At 44.4% G+C, this 18938-nt stretch overlaps 2 protein-coding genes across 2 annotated transcripts; both read right to left on the reverse strand.

Moving 5' to 3' along the window:
* Positions 1-225: 225 nt before the first annotated feature.
* cldn23l (claudin 23-like) lies at positions 226-2763 on the reverse strand. Its single transcript, XM_029832657.1, has 3 exons — positions 2332-2763; positions 1248-1377; positions 226-1171 (listed from the first exon to the last, which is right to left on the reverse strand). The coding sequence occupies exon 3, from the start codon at positions 1120-1122 to the stop codon at positions 364-366; it is 759 nt and encodes a 252-aa protein (XP_029688517.1). The 5' UTR covers positions 1123-1171; positions 1248-1377; positions 2332-2763; the 3' UTR covers positions 226-363.
* A 124-nt stretch (positions 2764-2887) lies between these two features.
* grhl3 (grainyhead-like transcription factor 3) lies at positions 2888-11149 on the reverse strand. The gene is made up of 15 exons (XM_011618260.1): positions 11009-11149; positions 9573-9747; positions 9423-9484; positions 8392-8668; positions 8066-8305; positions 7413-7524; positions 7237-7331; positions 6551-6709; positions 6401-6467; positions 6189-6313; positions 5396-5421; positions 5197-5282; positions 5013-5098; positions 4855-4919; positions 2888-3861 (listed from the first exon to the last, which is right to left on the reverse strand). The coding sequence occupies exons 1-15, from the start codon at positions 11023-11025 to the stop codon at positions 3744-3746; spliced, it is 1710 nt and encodes a 569-aa protein (XP_011616562.1). The 5' UTR covers positions 11026-11149; the 3' UTR covers positions 2888-3743.
* Between the last annotated feature and the right edge of the window lie 7789 nt (positions 11150-18938).

Here is an 18938-nt window from a genome sequence, read left to right on the forward strand (position 1 = left end):
ATCGCCAAGTTAAGTCGTACCACGATTCACCCGGACACGCTCGGAAACGTATACGTTCTCATTCACTCAAAAATACACTGTTTTAATATATGTCTCGACCGGCCTCATGGGTAACAATTCTGTTTTTTGCCAGGATATAAAATAACAGTACAAAGGCATGGCTACAAAGGCAACACAAAAGGACGGTTTCACCACACGTTGCAGCAAGTGTTCCTTCTTCTGAACTAATCTGGGCCTCTGCTCTACCCTTTAATGATAAAAAGTACATCCCTCATCTGGATAATGTAAAAGCCCCTAAATCAGGTGTTTTCCTGTGAGTCAGCATCATTTCTTGAGTTGGAATTCACCTCATGGATCTGACTTTCAACAGCTGACCTCGTATTCATCCGTGTCGGACTTTTTGGTAAACTCTGGACATGAACGACAGGCAGGGTGGGCGTGCTGGCCTGGGCAGGAGGGGCAGATTGAGCATCGTGGCTGTTTGAAACTGAAGAGAAGAGCGCCTCCTCCCAGCATCTGTAAGCACGAGCCCAGCCAGCCAAAGTAGAGCGATCCGGCTGCGTGGAGGCTGAGATGGGGGAATCTGGGGTTATTGATGCCCTGATTCGAAGCCGCCACCCCCAGTTTATCAAGGTTGTGGGTGTACACCCCGAGTGCTGTCAAGCTGAGCAACCCTGACATCACCACCAGGAGACCACCTGTAGCTGCCACCCCTCTCAGGGGTATATCCGTCCAGCAGCGGACTCCAATGCATGCAAGTACAATACCGGTGCCGCAGAGGAACAAAGAAGTGAGGACTAAGCCTTGTGCTAGACGAACTCTCGAATCTTTCTGATACGGACCCGCCACAGGCCAGCACTGCTTCAGCTCCAAGTGCTCCACCTGCAGGCAGCTCTCCCAAAGTCCGTCAGAGCGGCGCAACAGCAGGGCCTCCGCCGACCCAGGACGAACCCCCGTCCCGTGACTTTTCACTCCCGATCGAAGAAGCAAACCCGGGGCTGCCGTGCCCAGGCGTGCCCGTCCCTCTCTCCACTGAGGAGTGATGGCGGCAGTGAAAACAAGGACCAGTCCCAGAGGGGCAAAGACAATCCCCATCACCATGGAGGCGGGGGTGTGCATCATAAGGGGTACAAGCCTGATGCCTTTTCTTGGGGGGCAGTCAGTTGGTTTTCTGTAAAAATAAGAAATTAATGGGCAAAGATCTGGACCACATAAGACATAAACACTCTGTGCAGTTTATTCCTTACCTCTTTATTAAGCATCTCCAGTCCGACTGGCTCAGAAAAGGGGGAGATTCTGTTGGCGTCGGAGTGATGGAGCGGCCCAAGATGAGGAGCAGCGATGAGAAGGAGGACGTCTGACTTCACAGCTCGTGCGCTAGACATGAAAAGACTGAACAGTCAGTGCCTTACTCTGTTGCTAGGAAACCAAAACTTGGCCAGTCTCCCCACAACAGCGCATGTGTGTGTTCACCCATCATGAGACCCAGTTAGGCTCATGCACCAGACTCTGGTGTAGGCTAATTAGGTGTAGTCTGGCTGATGTTTTATTGTGCCGACGCCTGACAATCAATAGTCAACTGTGACCTTGAACAGATTCTGTTGGGGTAGTAATTACGTAAGGGCTGCGTCTGAACCACAGTCTCCGTTCTGAATGTTAAAAGTCCAACTAGCAGCCTCCTGTGTTTCAGGAGGAGGGTGACGAGGAAAAAAAGCCCTCAGGGATGGAAACAAGAAAACCCAAGGATGTATAAACAATATTGTTTCAAGGGGTGTTTTCTTGGTCACACAACAGTCTTTGATAAAACATACTGCATATGGCAATAAAGTCAAACAAAAGCTTCAAAAAAGTAAAAAATGAAGAAATGGATTAAACAGTTTTAGCTGGAACACTGATATTTGCCTGTTTGCTTCACCACCACAACTCTCATGTCTCTCGTCTATTGCATTCTGTCTCACATGTGTGTTATCACACCGGCTCCACTCGCAGCATCCATCTGTTCCTCTTCTGCTCTGAAATGTTTTGATGTGACTGACGTGATGGAGAACAGAGACCTCTCTGCAGTCACCTGCATGCCGAAGTCACGCTTTTTGAAAGCATCTTATTGCATTTGCACGATGTTTCACTGACGGCGACAACAACGAGCAGATTCTTTCAGCTGTGAAGGTGTGGAAGAAGAGAACGTGCCCGGTGGAGAATGAGCCCGGTGGCGGCTGGACGCACTGTGAATCATTCTAGGTCATTAATGAATCCATCAACTACAAACATACACACACGCACCCCCACACACAAAGAGTCCATGTAATCAGCACTCGGGGGACTGGTGCTTACCAATGGCTGGCTCTCGCGTCCCATCTGAATGGCGACAGCGTGTTTCTCTCAGTAGCTGCAAATGGTGCAGCCACCTCTTCATTATTCCTCTCCCCCTCATCAGTCCCTCCTTAACAGATCTCTCTGCCTCCCTTTTTGTCTCTGTCCTTTTGTCTGTCCCTTTCTCCGCCTGCTAGCCTTGCCGCCACATCTCCCTACGTGCCTCTTTATTTGACGTATTGGACGGTGCCTGTGTTTTGTCGAGGACAGAGTGCCTCCCTGCCTTTTTTACCCCCTGAGTTTGTCACCAAATAGGGAAATGCATCAAGCTGCGTGCACGGGTGTGTGCGCGCTCTATTTTTGATGCTGAAGTGCGTTTTGGCTTTTTTTTCTCCGCTTCTTTTATTAAAAATGTACGCTTACCGCATATAAGAGACGCAGAATGTGTGGGATGTCTGCATTTTCCACAGGCACTTTCATTCAAAAGTCTAATTTATCCACTATTGTTTTTGTCCCCTGATGCACACCTGCTAACAGATGTGAATGATTGGCAGAAATAAGTAAAAACCCCACAATCTCCAATACAATTTCTTTATTTTCTTACAAAAAGGGAAGACATGTTAATACAGCCAGACTTGTCATAGCATATTCATGAAATATTACAGGGTTGTTTTGAAATGAGAAGAAAATCCTACACACATACATACAGTCACACATTTATACTATGAAAAACCTCTGGCGGGCCTCGGGATTTGGTGATGTTTCCAGGAAAACTCTGTGGTTACACCATGTAGTCAGGAAATGTCCAGATAGGGCTAAATGATGGCCAATACTCACTCCTGTTGCGGTTTAAACGGTGGAAATGTCTGACTTTGGTTGTGAATTTAACCCATTTTTGGGCTGTTTTACTTCTGAAACAAGCAGGAACCGACTCGTATGAAACGCAAAAGGAGTTTGAAAACAAAACGAATGTTTGCAGGTTGTGGATGGATTAATGCAAACGAGCCTTGCAGAAGAAATGACGAATACGCTGAAAGTTACAAGAGTAGCAACCTCTGGAAATAATGCACACAATGTGCACAGAGCTCTGTAAAGTTAAAAATAAAATAAAATAAAAACAAACTTGAAATACAGAGCTTTTTATGGGGAGAACCAGGTTATAACATGTCGACTTCACAAACACTGTGTTATTAAAATCTATTTACATTATGTATGTACAGGCTATAATTGCTCTATATGTATGTTACAATATTAAATTCAAATAAATTCAGAACCAGTGATAGTGGTATTTACAGAATTGAGAAGCCAACTTTTTTGAGCCAAAGACTCCCTTCAGTTCTCTTTGGTTTTAACCATCTACAGTTGCTGCTGTAGCGACTGGGCAGTGCTCTTAGATGATGCTTCAAACTGGCAGCCGGAGACGGACGAGACTCTCATACTTCAGCCAGAGTGACCTGGAACTGGCCGCCGACGGGCTCAGAGATCTCTATTAGGAAGGCCGACTGGTTGGTGTAGTGTTCAATGATGTTGTCGTCCATGTTGACGAGAATCCTGATTTTAAAAAAAGAAACAAAAAATCATGAAGATGGAGAATGTGGCATCAAGTCAAGCGAAGTTCCACTGTGTATTTGTCATTTTCACTCGAGGATAAGAAACGCAGCAGCGTGCCAGGTTCCTAATCTGCGACTGTATCTCTTAGCCGGGGAAGCAAATAAGGTCACTAATCTCCAGGCATTCATGTATTTAATGACCTAACCAACCACCGTACATGTCTGCAGTGACAAAGCTGACAGAGGACAAAAGCTACAGAGGAGGGAACTGCTGGGAGAATGTAACTCAACCTGTTAGCTCAGCTACACCCCCTGAAGCCCTGGCTGCCAGCGAGCAGCAGTGGAGGAAAAAAAAAAAGCCCAAAGGTGCTACAGTCCCTGACAAAGTTCTCCTTAACATCTACCCTTGGATTGCCTCTGTTATTTCTATTCCAAGTTCTGATCCAGGCCATCATCAATGTGACAGTACCTACTTGCGTGACATTCAGTAGAGGCAGTATATTTTAATTAATACAGGCTGCGATAATGATCACTTTACAAGCAGGTCTTTTATGAATCAGCAAGGACAAGGAGGCGATCGTTTATATCAGCACTCGAAAATGGAACAATCTCATGTGACACCTGCACTTTTAGCCCATGGAAAAGTTTTGGTTGGCTTGAAAGGACAAAACAAGATATATCTCTATCATGTCTCAATGAAAACAAAAACCTGAACAAAAAGACGTCTGTGACGCATCGGCAGCACTTTTGAAATCTTTCCATCCTGCTTCAGTCACCTGTCATGGAGGAGCTACGATTAACGCATTCCTCAACCTACCAACCCAGTCAGTCAACATTAGCTTCCCCAAAGGAGTACGAGATTAAAGCCACAAACTAAGCCCTAAATTTACAGTTAACGTGTTATCTGGTGGTAGACTTTGCAGATTTAACCCAGTTTTCAGATGGTGCAGCTCTGTACGAGTGATTCTGCAGGCAGGCCGAAAACACAACTCACCCTCTTTTGCATCTCTTGTAGATTTTCCCAATTGTGTCTTTGTGCATTCCGTATTTTTCTGAAACCTTTGGGAGGAGAGGAATGACACACGAGTTAACCTCGGCTTCAAGGGAAAACGATACTCGTGCCGATACTTGAATCTCTGAACGTTAACTTACAGCTTCACGGAGGCTTGAAAGTGTCGGCGCGCTGAGCATGAGTGCATCAAAAACCTCTTCAGAGCATGATCTCACGTACAGGAGAACTGAATGAGGACAAGAAACAACTTATTTAGCATAGGAGAACAACAGAAGCATAGAAAAAAAGAGGCGATCATTTGCTCTTTTATGTTTTTTAATCCACCTCTTTGGGTGTCGTCTCTGCGGGCCTGTTTGCTGGGTGGAGAGCTGCTCTGTTCTCTGTCCGGATACAGTCTCTTGTGAGCACTCCTGTTAAAAACAGTCAGACATTTACGTAAGCACAGGAAGCTCGTCATCAATATGTGGAATAAACAAATCCAATTTTTTGGTCTTTTTTTTTTTTAGTAATCATCCAGGCTTACCTATCAGTGTCGTCCATGGGGGTGGCCTGCAGAGACAGAAGGGAAAATAAGATCTGATTAAACACCTTTGCCCTCATAACAGGATTGCCTAATGGTCCCTCCACCCCCACCTCTGTCTCCACCACCTTCCCACCGTGTCTACGCGTACAAAGAAGGAATGTTATCATTACTTTAAGTTGCGTTTTCCCATAACCTCGTAAAGAATTGCAGGCTGATGGACAGATGCTGATAGAAGAATCTCTTACTTAATCTTACTGACCTAACGTGGAAGGGTTAAAGTTAGGGCTGCAGCCACACAGTGAACTGGTGTTTTATTAGTTTATTGTTTATTGTTTTGTCTTTACGTGTACTAAATGGGAAGGCTTGGGGCGTCTATTCCACACTTTCTCAGAGATGTCCCACTTCACTCTGTGGGAACACTGGCCTGTCTGAACAGCACTCCCACCTGGCTGTTTTTGCCCTCACGTGCATGTTTGAGTAATGGGGGGGGGTGAGGGTGGCGCATATTAGTGTGTGTCAGGTATCTGTGTTCACCAGGTGTGTGTCTGCATTCACACAAGCCCCCATAGCCGAAGCTTGGTGTCAGTAGCTGTAGCGGCATGCACATGCGGCTGGTTTCGACTCCAATTAGCTCATCTGATCTTTGTTGCTTAAATCTGCTGACACCATATCCTCCCCTTCCCAGCCCACTTTCCCACCGGTTTTCCCCCATGCCTGTCTCATGCCTGTGGGGATGCAGGAGTCGGAATCACGGCCGACTCAGGAGAGAAAAGTTGTGTAAATTGGGACCTACCATGCGTTGCAGGCTTGAGATGTGTGTTTCTGGGATGAAGAGAACCGGCTGGGTCATATGGTCATCCAGAGTTTGGAAGAAGGTGCATTCGCTGCTGATAGAGCTGCTCACGATGGACTTGTGTACTGGGAAGATACACAGGATGGCCCAAAGTGTTAAACTATTCTCTCCAAAGGCTACTCTTCAGGAATTCATCACCGATGTAAACTTACCAGCATCATTCTTTCCCCTCCTTTTGCTTCTCTTCCTGTCCTCATCTCGCATCTTCCTCTCTGCACCCTGAGAAGAAAACAAAAGTGTGGTTACATTTTGCACCTGCCAGATTTTTAGTTTTGTGCATAGGATACGGTAAAGAGACTTACCTTATCGCAGAAAATCTTGACCTGGCAGGCGGCTCTGTGTATGAGCTGGTTGGTTCCAGAGCTGATATCGTAGGTGTCGATCTGTAAGTTCAGAGGGAGACCTTTCACTCCCTTCTGAGAGGAGAAGTCCGTGCTCAGGGAGTTGATGCCAATGTACACCTGGAGGAAGGGGAAAATGGTCACTCACGTTTTTGTAGAGACTCTGTCAACCTTGGATACAATGACCTGGATGACTGAGAATTTACACAGACATTTTGTAGAGACATTTGAAGGCCAATTCATCCCTTTTCACTCAGCTTTTAGGTGCGTTTCTTTCTACATTTTTTTTTTTTTACTAAATTAAGACTCAGCCTTGGGCCTTCCTGTCCTCACATTCTTTTGAGAATTTCTTCTCTCCCTGCTCCTCCACCTGCAACAAGTTTGGTGGCCCCACCTCGGAGCCCTTGAGCCACATGAATAAGCCATCATAGCTCACTCCTGCTGTTGGTGACAGGAGCCTCGGGGCTAAACACATTTCTGGGATTCTTCCAGTCCCTCTGCCACCACTCCCTTACTTGCCACCACCTCCCTTTTCTGCCTTTCCTCACTACTTCTTTGAAATCCTCCACCTGTTGTGTTCCTTCCTCCTTCAGAGGAACGTCCTTACAGAAAAATTCCCCAACATAGACTGACAGTGATCTGTTTACCTTGGCTTCCTCAGTGGGGTTCCAGATAAAAGAGAGGGCATTGAACGCCACCTCCTCAATATTGCTGATGCCACTGTATACTTCTTTGTAGTCAGCTGTAAGAGAAAATAAAACATTTTAACTCTCTATCTGCCGAACAGGTGAGCAAAGACCTCCTCCATTTACGAAGCATGCACCTATGTCGATGACCCTCTGTTTCACAGTCGGCTGGCGCGCATGCCAGTGATTCCAGAAGCGGAGCTGCATTTCTGGACTCTTTTCATTTTCAAAAACGGCCATGATCACCGTCTGCAGGAGGCAACGAAAGAAGACTGAGCTGAAAGGCATTCGTTAAATTCTGTGACTCCTTTAAGAGCCGTCACATTTCATTTATCACTCCAAATCCCCCTTTTCTCCTCACAGTGTCATAGGTTATTTGCAGTGAGTAGGTGTGTCGTGTGTATTCCTATTTGATATGTCTAACAAAGAAACGGATTGTCACATTTTAAAACTGCGCAGCAGTCCACTCCTTACTCCTCTCTTCTTTCCATGTGCTCGTGTCAGACAAATGGAGTTTGACTGAGTCTTGTCAAACTCTGGCCTCATTACACCACTGTAGGAATAATTTGTGCTCGCAAGACTGTTGATTCAATGGCTGTGGCCCTGCGTGTAGGGTGTCAACGTGGAATTAGTCAGTGTTTCTTAGCTGGTGCCAAGGGAGGGACAGATATTTGGGAAGGGCTGGCTTGGTCACACACAAAGAATTGATGCAACTGGTGACCTTTGTAAATACAACTGTGAGATGAATAGATGGAATCTTTTACCATTAACCCCAAATGTCTAAACTTACCTTGACTTTGGTGACATTGAGGCACACACTGCTGTCCACTCCATGGAGAGTGATGGGGTAGAACTGACCCTTGTTCAGATAGACCATGGGCACCTCATTGGACTTGTAAGGTGAAGCCATGGGAGCTCCCAGGGAGAACTGGAACTCATTCCTGAAACTTTCCGGTGGGGAGCCAGAGTACGAGCCAGAGTAAACCGGGCTGGACTGGTGCTCAGGGAAAGGATTACTGTAGGAGAGCACCTGAAATGCACAAAATGAGAACAGGGGTCATCAAAAAAGACCAGTGAAAAAACCAGAGAGCACAGAACAGGTGGCACCAAACAGACCTCTGAATTGGGATCAGAAAAAGCACCCGTGTCCGGCCACTTTTGCAGCAAGGAGTCAAAGATGATGTTCAGCTCCTGCTTGTCGTAGCTGTCTGTTACAACACTAGTCAGGGTGGCATAGGTGTCCGAGGTGGCAGGAACAGTGCTGGGCAGTGATGTGTGTAGTTTGGAACCCAAGACCTCCTGAGGGTGACTCATGGGAATGTTTTCAGAGAGGATCTTCATGACGCCGGGGGACGTCTCCAAATGCGCAAAGTCATTGGTGCTGGTGGAAGTCCTGTCGAGGTGGGGAAAGTTATTAAAATATCAGGCGGGAGAACAGCTGATCAAATGATGAAATAGACACGTGAGATCAGCACCCAGATAAGAGGAGATTAAGAATACAAACTAACTGTAGTGCATCTTAAGCGGTACAGAAGCCTGCGGGCTGCCAGCGCAAACACACCACCTGCGTAAGAGTACTACTGGTCTATAAACTTTCGGCACACACGGCTACTGCAAGGGTGAACTCACAGAAAGACTGGGGCCGAGTGTGGGTGGCTTTTATTTGTTTACTAATCCACCTTCCTTTCTCAGCCGTGTTTGAGTTTCTCCACTTCAAATGTTTGAAGGGGAAACACTGCACCCCCCAACAATGGCCATCTCTCACCCACCCGGTAAGCAGACAGGGGCGAAGAGAAGAGTGTGCTCAGAGGGAGGGAAAAACGAGTGTCTGTCTGTTGGGAAACTCTTTAAAACCGCGGCAGAGGGGTGATGATGGAGGGAAGATAGATGGATGGAAGCATGTTTGGCTCCAGGATTACCCAATCACCCGTTTATGACCTCGGAAAGGCCAGCCCTTCTCTTTCTAATTGCTTAGTGATTATTAATTGAATTCTACTTTTTTTCTTTTTTTCTTTTTTTTTACTAATTTGTCACTTTTCAAACACAGGAATGTTGTTCCTTGTAAAGGTTAATTCAAGTTTATTTTCCTCGCAATGACACCTACTGTATATTTCTAGTTACAATTTAAAAAAATAAAAAAATCGTACTTTTCTGTTTTGCAGATGTTGCCTATGCGGTTGCATGCAACAAGCTTCTGGTCTTTCTGGCTCTGAAATAATAAAGTAGAAAAGATATTAACAGCTTGTTAAAAAAATAATAATTCACTTTTTAAATATGAGTTATTGAACTTTATATACCTTGCACTGTTCATAGAGCATGGTTAAGGCTGCCAGGTCGTCTCCTGGCTGAAGTCTGGGTTTGGAGTGGTTCTGCTCTGGAACAGGGCTGTCTATGTAGGACCAGGGGTCCATGATGAGGTTACTATAACGGTGAAAGTTGAAGTTCTCGCTCTGAAAAACCAGTCCCAGAGTCCTACAGAAAGGACAGAGTTAAATGACAGGGACAGACAGATTTAGAAATGTGGGATTATACAAGTCAAGTGTGTGGAGGCATAAATAGGAAATAAATCATTCAACTGTAAATATTTCTCAGTAATTGTAAATAGACCCCAGTACACTGCACACACTTGCCCCTGAGCAAGGAAGGTTTCGATTGCAAAATCACAGGGCTGACTAACACCCAACAGAAGCTGTTGTGTCAAATCACTTCAAATGGCCACCCACTGCTAACCCCCTCAACAGGGCCCCCCAGCAGAGGCACAGCTGCAGTGCTGTATAAACTCTCATGTTTGCCCTGATCTTTAAGAAGCTGATTTCAAACATCAGTGCGGATCTTCAGATCACATGTCAGAAATGAAAGAAAATCGGAGGAAAGTCTGGATTTGAGACTGGAGATCTGTTTGCAGAGACGTTGACATTGCATTGTAAATATCCTGCCCACCAGGATAAGACCCTTTTTGAAACGTAGGCCGTGGCAGCTAATGAACAAATAGCTTTTGGCTTACTCTGGGTCAACAGCTAATTAAAAGTGTCGACAGGGAGAGAAAGAACATGTGACAAAATGTCTCAATTTCATACAGGGATAAATAAAAGGTAATTAAGGTTGCATTTAATAAGACGGGGAAACTAGAATCACCACATTTGGGACATGAGCCAAGTAACCTTCATAGACTTACTTTCAAATACACCTGTCTCTACCTTAACATTACATCAGCTACAGGAAGTCAGCACCACTCCGTCCCACCAACAAATCCCCATCTCCCCCTAAAACCACCTGGCTGCATGTATAGAATTTCACCATTATGTAATTCAATGCAATACATGCTGTCATTGCCCCCTGATTGTCTCCTCATGAGCAGATTCTTATTTCCCAAGTCCCCTTTTGTGCTGTGTGGCCTCTAGGTTAGTGATAACACCCGCCGAAACAGACCCGCAACCACCGCCGTCACCTGACCGAGTGTATGTGTGTGTGTTTCAGCTATCCGTATCAGTTTCCTCTGCAAAACACCCCTTTCTTAAAAACCTGGATTTTTCACATGGGGGTCTCATTGCAGCTAAGAAGGATGGGAGTTTCTCTCCAAGAGACTAGACTATAAAGACTATTAAATGGGACCAAAATATGGATGTCAGACAAAGCAATATAAAAGTCTAAGTTCTCATGTGGTTATAAGCACCATTTGATGAGAAAGGATCAGATTTTCAAGGCAAAATAAATTAGAATTCCTCAAACTTACTCAGTCTCCTTGGTCATCTCTCTCGTCCAGGTGAGATGAATAATTTCCTTTAATTTCAGCTTCTTCTCCTGAGTGTCAGTCAGCCGTCAATTTTGGCAGAAGAGAGCGCTGACACACACTCACACACACGCAGATGAGTTGTGTTGTGATTCCTCAGATACGGCCCAGATTTATTTCATGCCAGCAAAGTTTTCCTCTCTCACCTGATTGGCTGACTGAAACAGGTGTCGGATAGGACAGGTGTAGAATCATTAACTCTTCCCAGGCTGGAGAGAAACTGGCTGACATGTGCGTGAGGGTGATCATCCTTTGCAAGACAATCCAAGGCAGGAGGGTTTTGAATCTCATTATCAGCCTGCATAAAAGAGTGAGATCGGGAATCTAAGAGGTGTCAATGGTTTACTAATGACCAGGAACTCAGCTTTAATATGTTAATGGGTTCCAGTATCATTTTTCACTCTACCTCTCGATTTCCATGACATGCAAAGGTTTTGGTCTTTTTATCTTCACTTAAAGATGGAAATGTGAATATTTTAGTGAGACCAGCTGAGACCAGCAGGAATTGGGATTGACATTAAAATGTTTAGTTGGTTTCACAGTTGTTGACAACCATGTAGAGTTTTAAATCAGTGAATTATATAACCTGTAAATTCTTATGATGAATTTTCAATGAAAGTTCCTATTTAATTCATTCCAATTTCTGCCACAAATATTTTCACCCTGAAATTTCCCCCCAAAATGTCAAATTCTAATGTAAAGAAATGTAATTCATCAATTAAATAATTTTTTCACTGTTAATGTTGTACAAATGATTCAGATGCAACATAATTAAAACAATACTATAGTATACTATAAGAATATATAACATTTTAAAATAAATCCAAATTAAGCTCTGTCTGTCTGTCTGTCTGTCCTGAGGCGATCTGGTGTGGTATCTCCCAAAAGTGCATGATCATAGTAGTTTGCCCACACACACTCACACACCCTCTGCAACTAACACGCATGCATTTGCAAGTTTGCACGAACTCAAAGAAAAGTGTGTGTGTCTGTGTGTGTGCCCATGTGTGTGTGTGTGTGTGTGCACCAATCACTGTGTATCCTCACAAGAATGAGTAAAAAAAGTGTCTCTTAAACTTTCCAAATGTGGCTAAATGGAACCAGATTTCCACCGTTGGTCTTCAACTATTTAGATCAGATGCGGCAGATCCGAGACTCTTCTGGTGGCTCGTTTAGGGCGTGAATGCTCCGTCTCACCTGAGGTATCTTTGCTCTCTTCGACTTTCTGACATTTTACCTGGCAGTGGTGTGAAAGCTAACGCTTGAAAACATCCAGCTCCTTTGTTCTCTCCTCAGTCTTATGTCTTTCCAAACCCGCTGATGCACGAGTATGCAAAGAAATTCTGAGTCAATCCAACAGTGTGGGAACGACGGCGAAAGGAGGATAGATGTTCAAACGATTGCCTTTCATGCCCTGAAACTCACTCAGACTGGATAAAAAAACCCAAACCCCAGTGTCATGTGTTTGGGTTGTTGTCTGTGACTGATCTCTCCGTGTGTGTGTGTGTGTGTGCGCCATGCATGGTGGCTAAAGAGGCACCAGCTTCTGCTCCACGCACCACTGCTGCTCAGAAGAACGTCTCTCATCACCTTTTTCCTCCCACTGTGTTTCTCTTTCTCTTTCTCCTTCTCCTGGCTCCTTTCACCATCTTGTCTGGTTCCTTGCTTTGTGTCTTTATGGCTAGAGTCTCACCCCAGAGTTAACAGCTCAAGGACATTTTGATCAAGCCTCAATCTCCAGGAGGCTGCAAGTATAAACAGTTGAACTCAAGTAAACATGTGAAAGGAGTTGAAGAAATAAAGCGGCTACAGCTCTTTTTAAGAAGGCCTATCTGCTCATCTTTCTTTATCTCTAAATCTTCCTGGTGTGTCATGGAGGAATGTGTCATGATTTTGACATAGTTTATGGGCCCCAAGGCACGTTGATCTCTACCTACAGTGCATTGCATTCTGAAAATCCTCCACGGATGCACCTGTTTCCATAAGGCTCCGCCACAGTTATGTAAAGCTGCCGTGCTTCCCCTTTCAGTTTGCTCCGTTTTCTTTCCGTAATATCTCCTTTTTCAACACTGTCGTCGGCATTGTAAAACAATGATTCACGCCTGAACCACCTTATTACAAAAATCTGAATTGTTGAGCGAAAAGGCACAGAAAGGAAACTATTGGCCGGTCAAAAACTGTTTTCCTATTCCTGATCACAATTCTCTTGAAATGCAATAAACAGCATAAAAATGACAAATATGAATAAAGACAGACATCGGACTTTGAGTCAGGTATTTTGCGGGTTTTAGACATTTTACTGATACTGCGAAATACAGATTTAACTTATTCGTATGAAGTCTCAGCACCAGAGTTTTGAGCATGAAAACCTGAAATTTGAAAAATGGAAAAGTGTGCAAGAGTGCCGTTAGCATTCACGTGTGCAAACAGTGCGCACAGCTGCTGTTGGTGCATGTGCGCTTGCATTATTTGTTGACCTCTTCCTGGATCTTTGACCTCACCGGAGCCACGATACTGCTGTGGAGGGGGAGACCTCTCTGGTAGAGTCACTCTTGTTTGGCATAGACTAGAAGAGGCTCCAAGAGTCTGGAGGGACTCTCCGACACCCCCGCCAATAACACCAACACCTCCTTTACCTCCACTCACTTTTTTTAAATTCACCTCATATCAGCCAACAGCAGCCACTCCCAGAAACTGAACATAGCCCAGAGTAAAGGATCAGGCTGGAGGGGGAGGAGTGCAGGTGGTTTAGGAAAAGGGGTGTTGGAAGGAAAGGTAAATTGGAGGGCGTAGGTGGGGTCTGCTTGAAAGAAGAACAGCAGTCACATTGATATTAATGTGAATAGAGGCAGAGAGAGCATGAAGACTTTTGGAGCTCTGCCCCCATTGTCAGAGTTTCTGTGATTTTATATTTGCATAATGGAAGAACTCAGGACGGCACTTACCTGGGGCAAGGGGAACCTGCAATTCTCTTGCCTAGTTTAGCCTGAGAGCCTTGTGTCCTGAGCCAGTAGTTAGAGGGGAATTTGAAGAAACAAAACAAAATGAAGAATCTTCTGGTGTGTCCTGAATATAAAATGGACTATTTATCTATTTACAGCTGCCTGGGTTATTTCTGAAGCAGCAAATGTCCATCCGCTACCTGCTTTGGTCCTCATGACGATGGCTCTTTAATTTCTTTGTCAAACAGTTTGGTATGGAATGACTATGAACAACAGAGCAGGTATGAAAATAACAAATGATGACATGTAAATGCTGCAGGCACAAAAAAAGAAGCACATCTTCAACAAGTGGAAACCTACACATGCTTACAGCGAGACACAAATGCAAACTAATACTGCAGATCTGGAGGTGTCACCATTTTATCTCTGTCTCAGATCGACGAATGATCTGCATCAAAGATAAAGTTATAGAATAACGCCGGCAGTCCAGAAACCCAAAATCCCAATCTTTTCACACCTAATGGGAGAGAAATGTGCTTGACTGCACTGCGACCGGGATTGATGAACCACTGCCAGTATGTCTGTGTGGACATTGAGGTCATTTCACCATCTTTGTGCATTTTGCAATATTTAACTCACATACCATGAAAATGCCACAAAAAGGTTTGCTCTGTTTTGATTGATAACCAGAGCTATTCTCTTCAAAGCATGCACAATTCACAAGAAATAAATGCTCTATTCACCACAGTCAAAAGCAAATCAGGCAAGATGATCGTCCTGAGCAGATAAAAAAAACATTTTCAGAGAGGGCGAAGGAGCATGATAGAACTCCAGATATGGTGAAAATATTCATGGGAAGAAGATTTAATGTTCACTGAGAACATTGTTTAGCTTCACCTCTGAAGGACTTTGGGTTAGCCATGTCACAAACGCTGCCTTTGTAACCAGAATAAAAATGATTGAAAGGCTTAAATGAGTGCTGATGTTGCTTGATTGTCAGTCATAATAAAAGGTCAGTAAGGTGTCTTCAATCCTCCAGAAACATATTAAAGAGGTCTTTACGCTAAGCTCAACAAGCAACAGCTTCACAGCTGAGGCTGCATATCCACATGGGCACACTGGGTTTCAGGATTGGGGAGTTATTATTGACTGAAGAAGGAAAGTGGAGTGTGCACGTTTCCAGTGGAGGTGAAATTTGTGCATCAATTTCACTGCGTAGGACCTGTTCTTTAAAGCTGCATCGGGAACTATAACTCAGAGGAGGTCATGCTCTGTTCTTGTTCCTCAGGGAGTTGTAATAACTTGGATGACACACAATCAGTCTGTCACAGGAGCCTCAAGCCCTCTGTACCCTGGAGAGAATCGGGGACTGAAGAGTTCCTGCAGGCGGTAACACAACACACGCGGGCCGTGAAGCTGAGGCAGATACACTACAGCTCAAATTCCACAGACGACAACGTGAGCATCAGCTTAAATGTTTCAGATGTCTGCGCAACTCTTTGGCTGGAGACTTCAGCTGTGTGACAAAGTGGAAACTGAAGAACATGAGGGCGAGAATATGACACTTAAACATCCCTTCACAAACGATAAACATCTCCCTTCCTTTCCCATCCAACATCCCATCACCACTCTCCTCCTCCTTCAGTTCATCCAGCCTTCATCCCTCGCTTTCCCTCTTTTCAATGGATGAGTGGTGATATTCCCGTGGGATAGTTGAGGAGGAGAACTTTCCAGGAGATGTTGCTTCATCATGCCAAATAAAGGAACATGTTCAGACCACCTCACATTAGGTGCAGCGATGAATCCCTCACACAGAAACCAGGCTCTTGCTTCTAGGCAACACGTTCTTTTCTTCATTTAAAATGAATATTTGATATTTCCCAATTTTTCACTGCGGCTCTTCATCAGCTCCTAATTCATCATGTCTATTTACAAAAATAAATCATGACGCCGCTTTGCCATTCAACTTTTTATTTGGATGGTTCTACAGTTTATTATTTAACCAGTAGCCTTCATATCAAAAAGAAAAAAAAGGAATACATTAAAAAAAAAAAACCTGACAATATATAAGGAAAAAAGGTTCTGGGCTCAGCCCAGTGAAGCGTGAATGAAAGGAAAACACATTTCACCTCTGATACTTCCCCACAACCCTCTCCCTCCCTGTTCCTTTCACCAGCTTGTGCCCAGTTTCAGTCTACGTGTCTCAGCTCGCCCGAGATTTAGAGGAACCACGCACTCTGTTTCTCTTCAGTCCTCCGGAACAGTCACGGCATGCAGTGCTCAAGGGCCGCGACAGGGTGCGCCTCATGGAGGGCCGGTGAATGATAATCCTGCCAAATCCTCATCGCCTCTAGGATTAATCCACCAAAGTAACCAAGTTCAGCATCATTAAAGATGTTCCTTTAAATCTGCTCATTTGTTTGATAGAAGAAAATATTTAGAAATTTTTGTCCTTTTTAATAGTATTACGATTATTATAAACTCTTTTTACATCAATCACAGCCTCCAGATTTTTTCATTAGCACAGATTTGTGACACGATCTTAAATATTTTTATGCACCTGCAGATGCTCTGTGGGTCTCTCGTGTTTTTTTAATGCTTCAGGTGAGTGGTGTTGACATGACAATAAGAAGGTATTTATGATACATTTGAGCTGTAATTATCCGAATAAGATCTTGTGCAACACTTGCCTCAAACCAGATAGCTCGAAGCAGGAAGTAAGTGAGTGAAATGTCAGAACTGCTCCAACAATTTGAGCAGTAGCAGGAATAAAACAGGAGTGCTGCTGTGAAATACAGTCACAACAGAAACATATTCAATAAATCAAAAATGTACATCTTATTCAGGCCTTATTTGCATTAAAGATGCAAAAGTCAGATGCTTGGGCTTAAATCAGTCGATCTCCACTGTAATTCTGCGGTGGTGCACCTGCCGACACGTCTCCTCTCAACCAGAATTCACCTGCTGCCAAAGGAACGTGGGAGGAGAGGAGGAGAGGCGACGATGGAGTGAATGGACGTGACAGTCTCGCCTGCAAGACAAATGCGGCCTGTCACCTGTTAAAAAGAGAGAACGCATATGAAAGTGGGTGCGTGAATGGAAGACGGAGGAAGATGTGAGGAGAAGGAGGGAGGAAGGGTGGGAGGGGATTTGTCTCCTGCAACAAGTCTAACCTGAATCCAAAGCTAACAAGATGCCGTGATTGCAGGGTGCTGAAAATATGAAGGAACTACTAAAGACAACAGAGGAGGGGGAAAAGAAAATTAAACACAGTCTTTTGTTCCCTCTGATCTCCTCGCGCTCTCTCTCCCTCTCTCTCCTCAGATTTCACAGACAGCCAAGCTCTCTCTGTCTCTCACTGGCAGGATTGAGTCCCTTGGTCGTAACGCAGTACATATAGGGACACTTATCACTACGCCCTGTGGAGGGAGCATTCTAAACCACCCTCCACAGGGTCTAAATGGATTATTATTAATGCATGAGCAGCAGGTGATCCCAAATAAAGACTGCAACAGCGTCTGAGTAATAATCTAAAACTGAAACAAAGAAAATTGTCTACCTTGCCTGACACAAGCTCAGAAAATGTATCTTACACCATGACACTGAGATGTGTAATAAATACAGTTCACCGGGGTCGAGAGTTGAGACAAAGTTTTAGTTTACTCGCTTCGTAACTGCGGGTTTAAAACTAAAGAGAGCCGCAGACCGTGAGAAAAGCTGAATGTGGGTTCTCACAACATACTGGGGTCGGGGGGTCAATCACATCAGGATCTATGAAGTCACATTACAGCAATGCATGGTTAAAACACTTTAACATTAGGTGAACTGCATAACAATTCAGTTCCTGTTGACATGTTCGCATCTCCTGGAGCATTTTAATCCCCATCGACTTGCTGTTTCACGTGAACGTACATTGAATGCATGCACGCTCACTAAGGGAAAGGTGACAGAGGGATTAAGCTGCCATGGAGCATTTGAGGGTTCAGTCCCTTGACCAAGAGTATCTTGGCAGTGCCTTGAAAGTGTCCTGGAACCTCTCCTGCGACCAGTCTATTTTCCAACTGGGGCTTGAACCAAAAACCCTATGCCACTAATCATGTTTTCATGATTTTATTGTCCAAAATCTCATTTTGAAGGAGCTTAAATGCAATTTACATCTGTGCAATATATATCTAAAGGCAGAAGGCAGTGCAAGGTCTCGGCTGCTAAAGAAAATGATCACTGTGACATTTATGAAAACAAATAACAGCTTCCATATTAGAGGCCAAGGGCTGCTGTAACAAGGTTATTGGAACCGCTCTGTGCAGCACATATAAGATTTGTCTGTCAGTGGTTGAGATAAAATCCATCCATTCTTTTATTTCATTTAAATTCATTTATTTAGCAGCAACAAGCAATTCAAATTCTAAAACATGTGAGAGCTGAGATGAAATATGAAATGTCACAGTTTCAAATCAGCGTTCCATTAGCGAGACTGTGGGTGCTCCTGGGAGACAGGAAAATGACATCGGTCTCTGGTTATCTTCCTATACAGCCAGAAGCTTTGGTTTCGAGCTGATTCGCCATCAGTCACTATCACACCCACAGTTGTGAGCGCCCATTCATTAATCTCAGCATTAATGTAGACCGGTGTCATTGTCACTCGGTCCCAATGTTCCCAACAAGTCTGGGCCTGCAGAGGGTTTAGGAAAAGCCTGCTCTTCCACCTCCTTTTCATAACCTGTCATAACATTCCTGTAGATGCGGTATCACCTCATGGCTCTGATGACTTCCTGTTGCGCAGCACCATATAATAACGAATGTGTCCCCTTCAATCCCTGCTCCAATCTAACGTACACACATTCTTCAGTCATTACAAACGGCTGCTGGTCTGTTTGGTTTTTTAAAACAGGCCTAGCTGTTTCTTAAATAGACTTCCACATCCTTTACTA

Source organism: Takifugu rubripes, chromosome 2 (genome assembly GCF_901000725.2).
Source record: "Takifugu rubripes chromosome 2, fTakRub1.2, whole genome shotgun sequence".
NCBI lineage: Eukaryota > Metazoa > Chordata > Actinopteri > Tetraodontiformes > Tetraodontidae > Takifugu > Takifugu rubripes.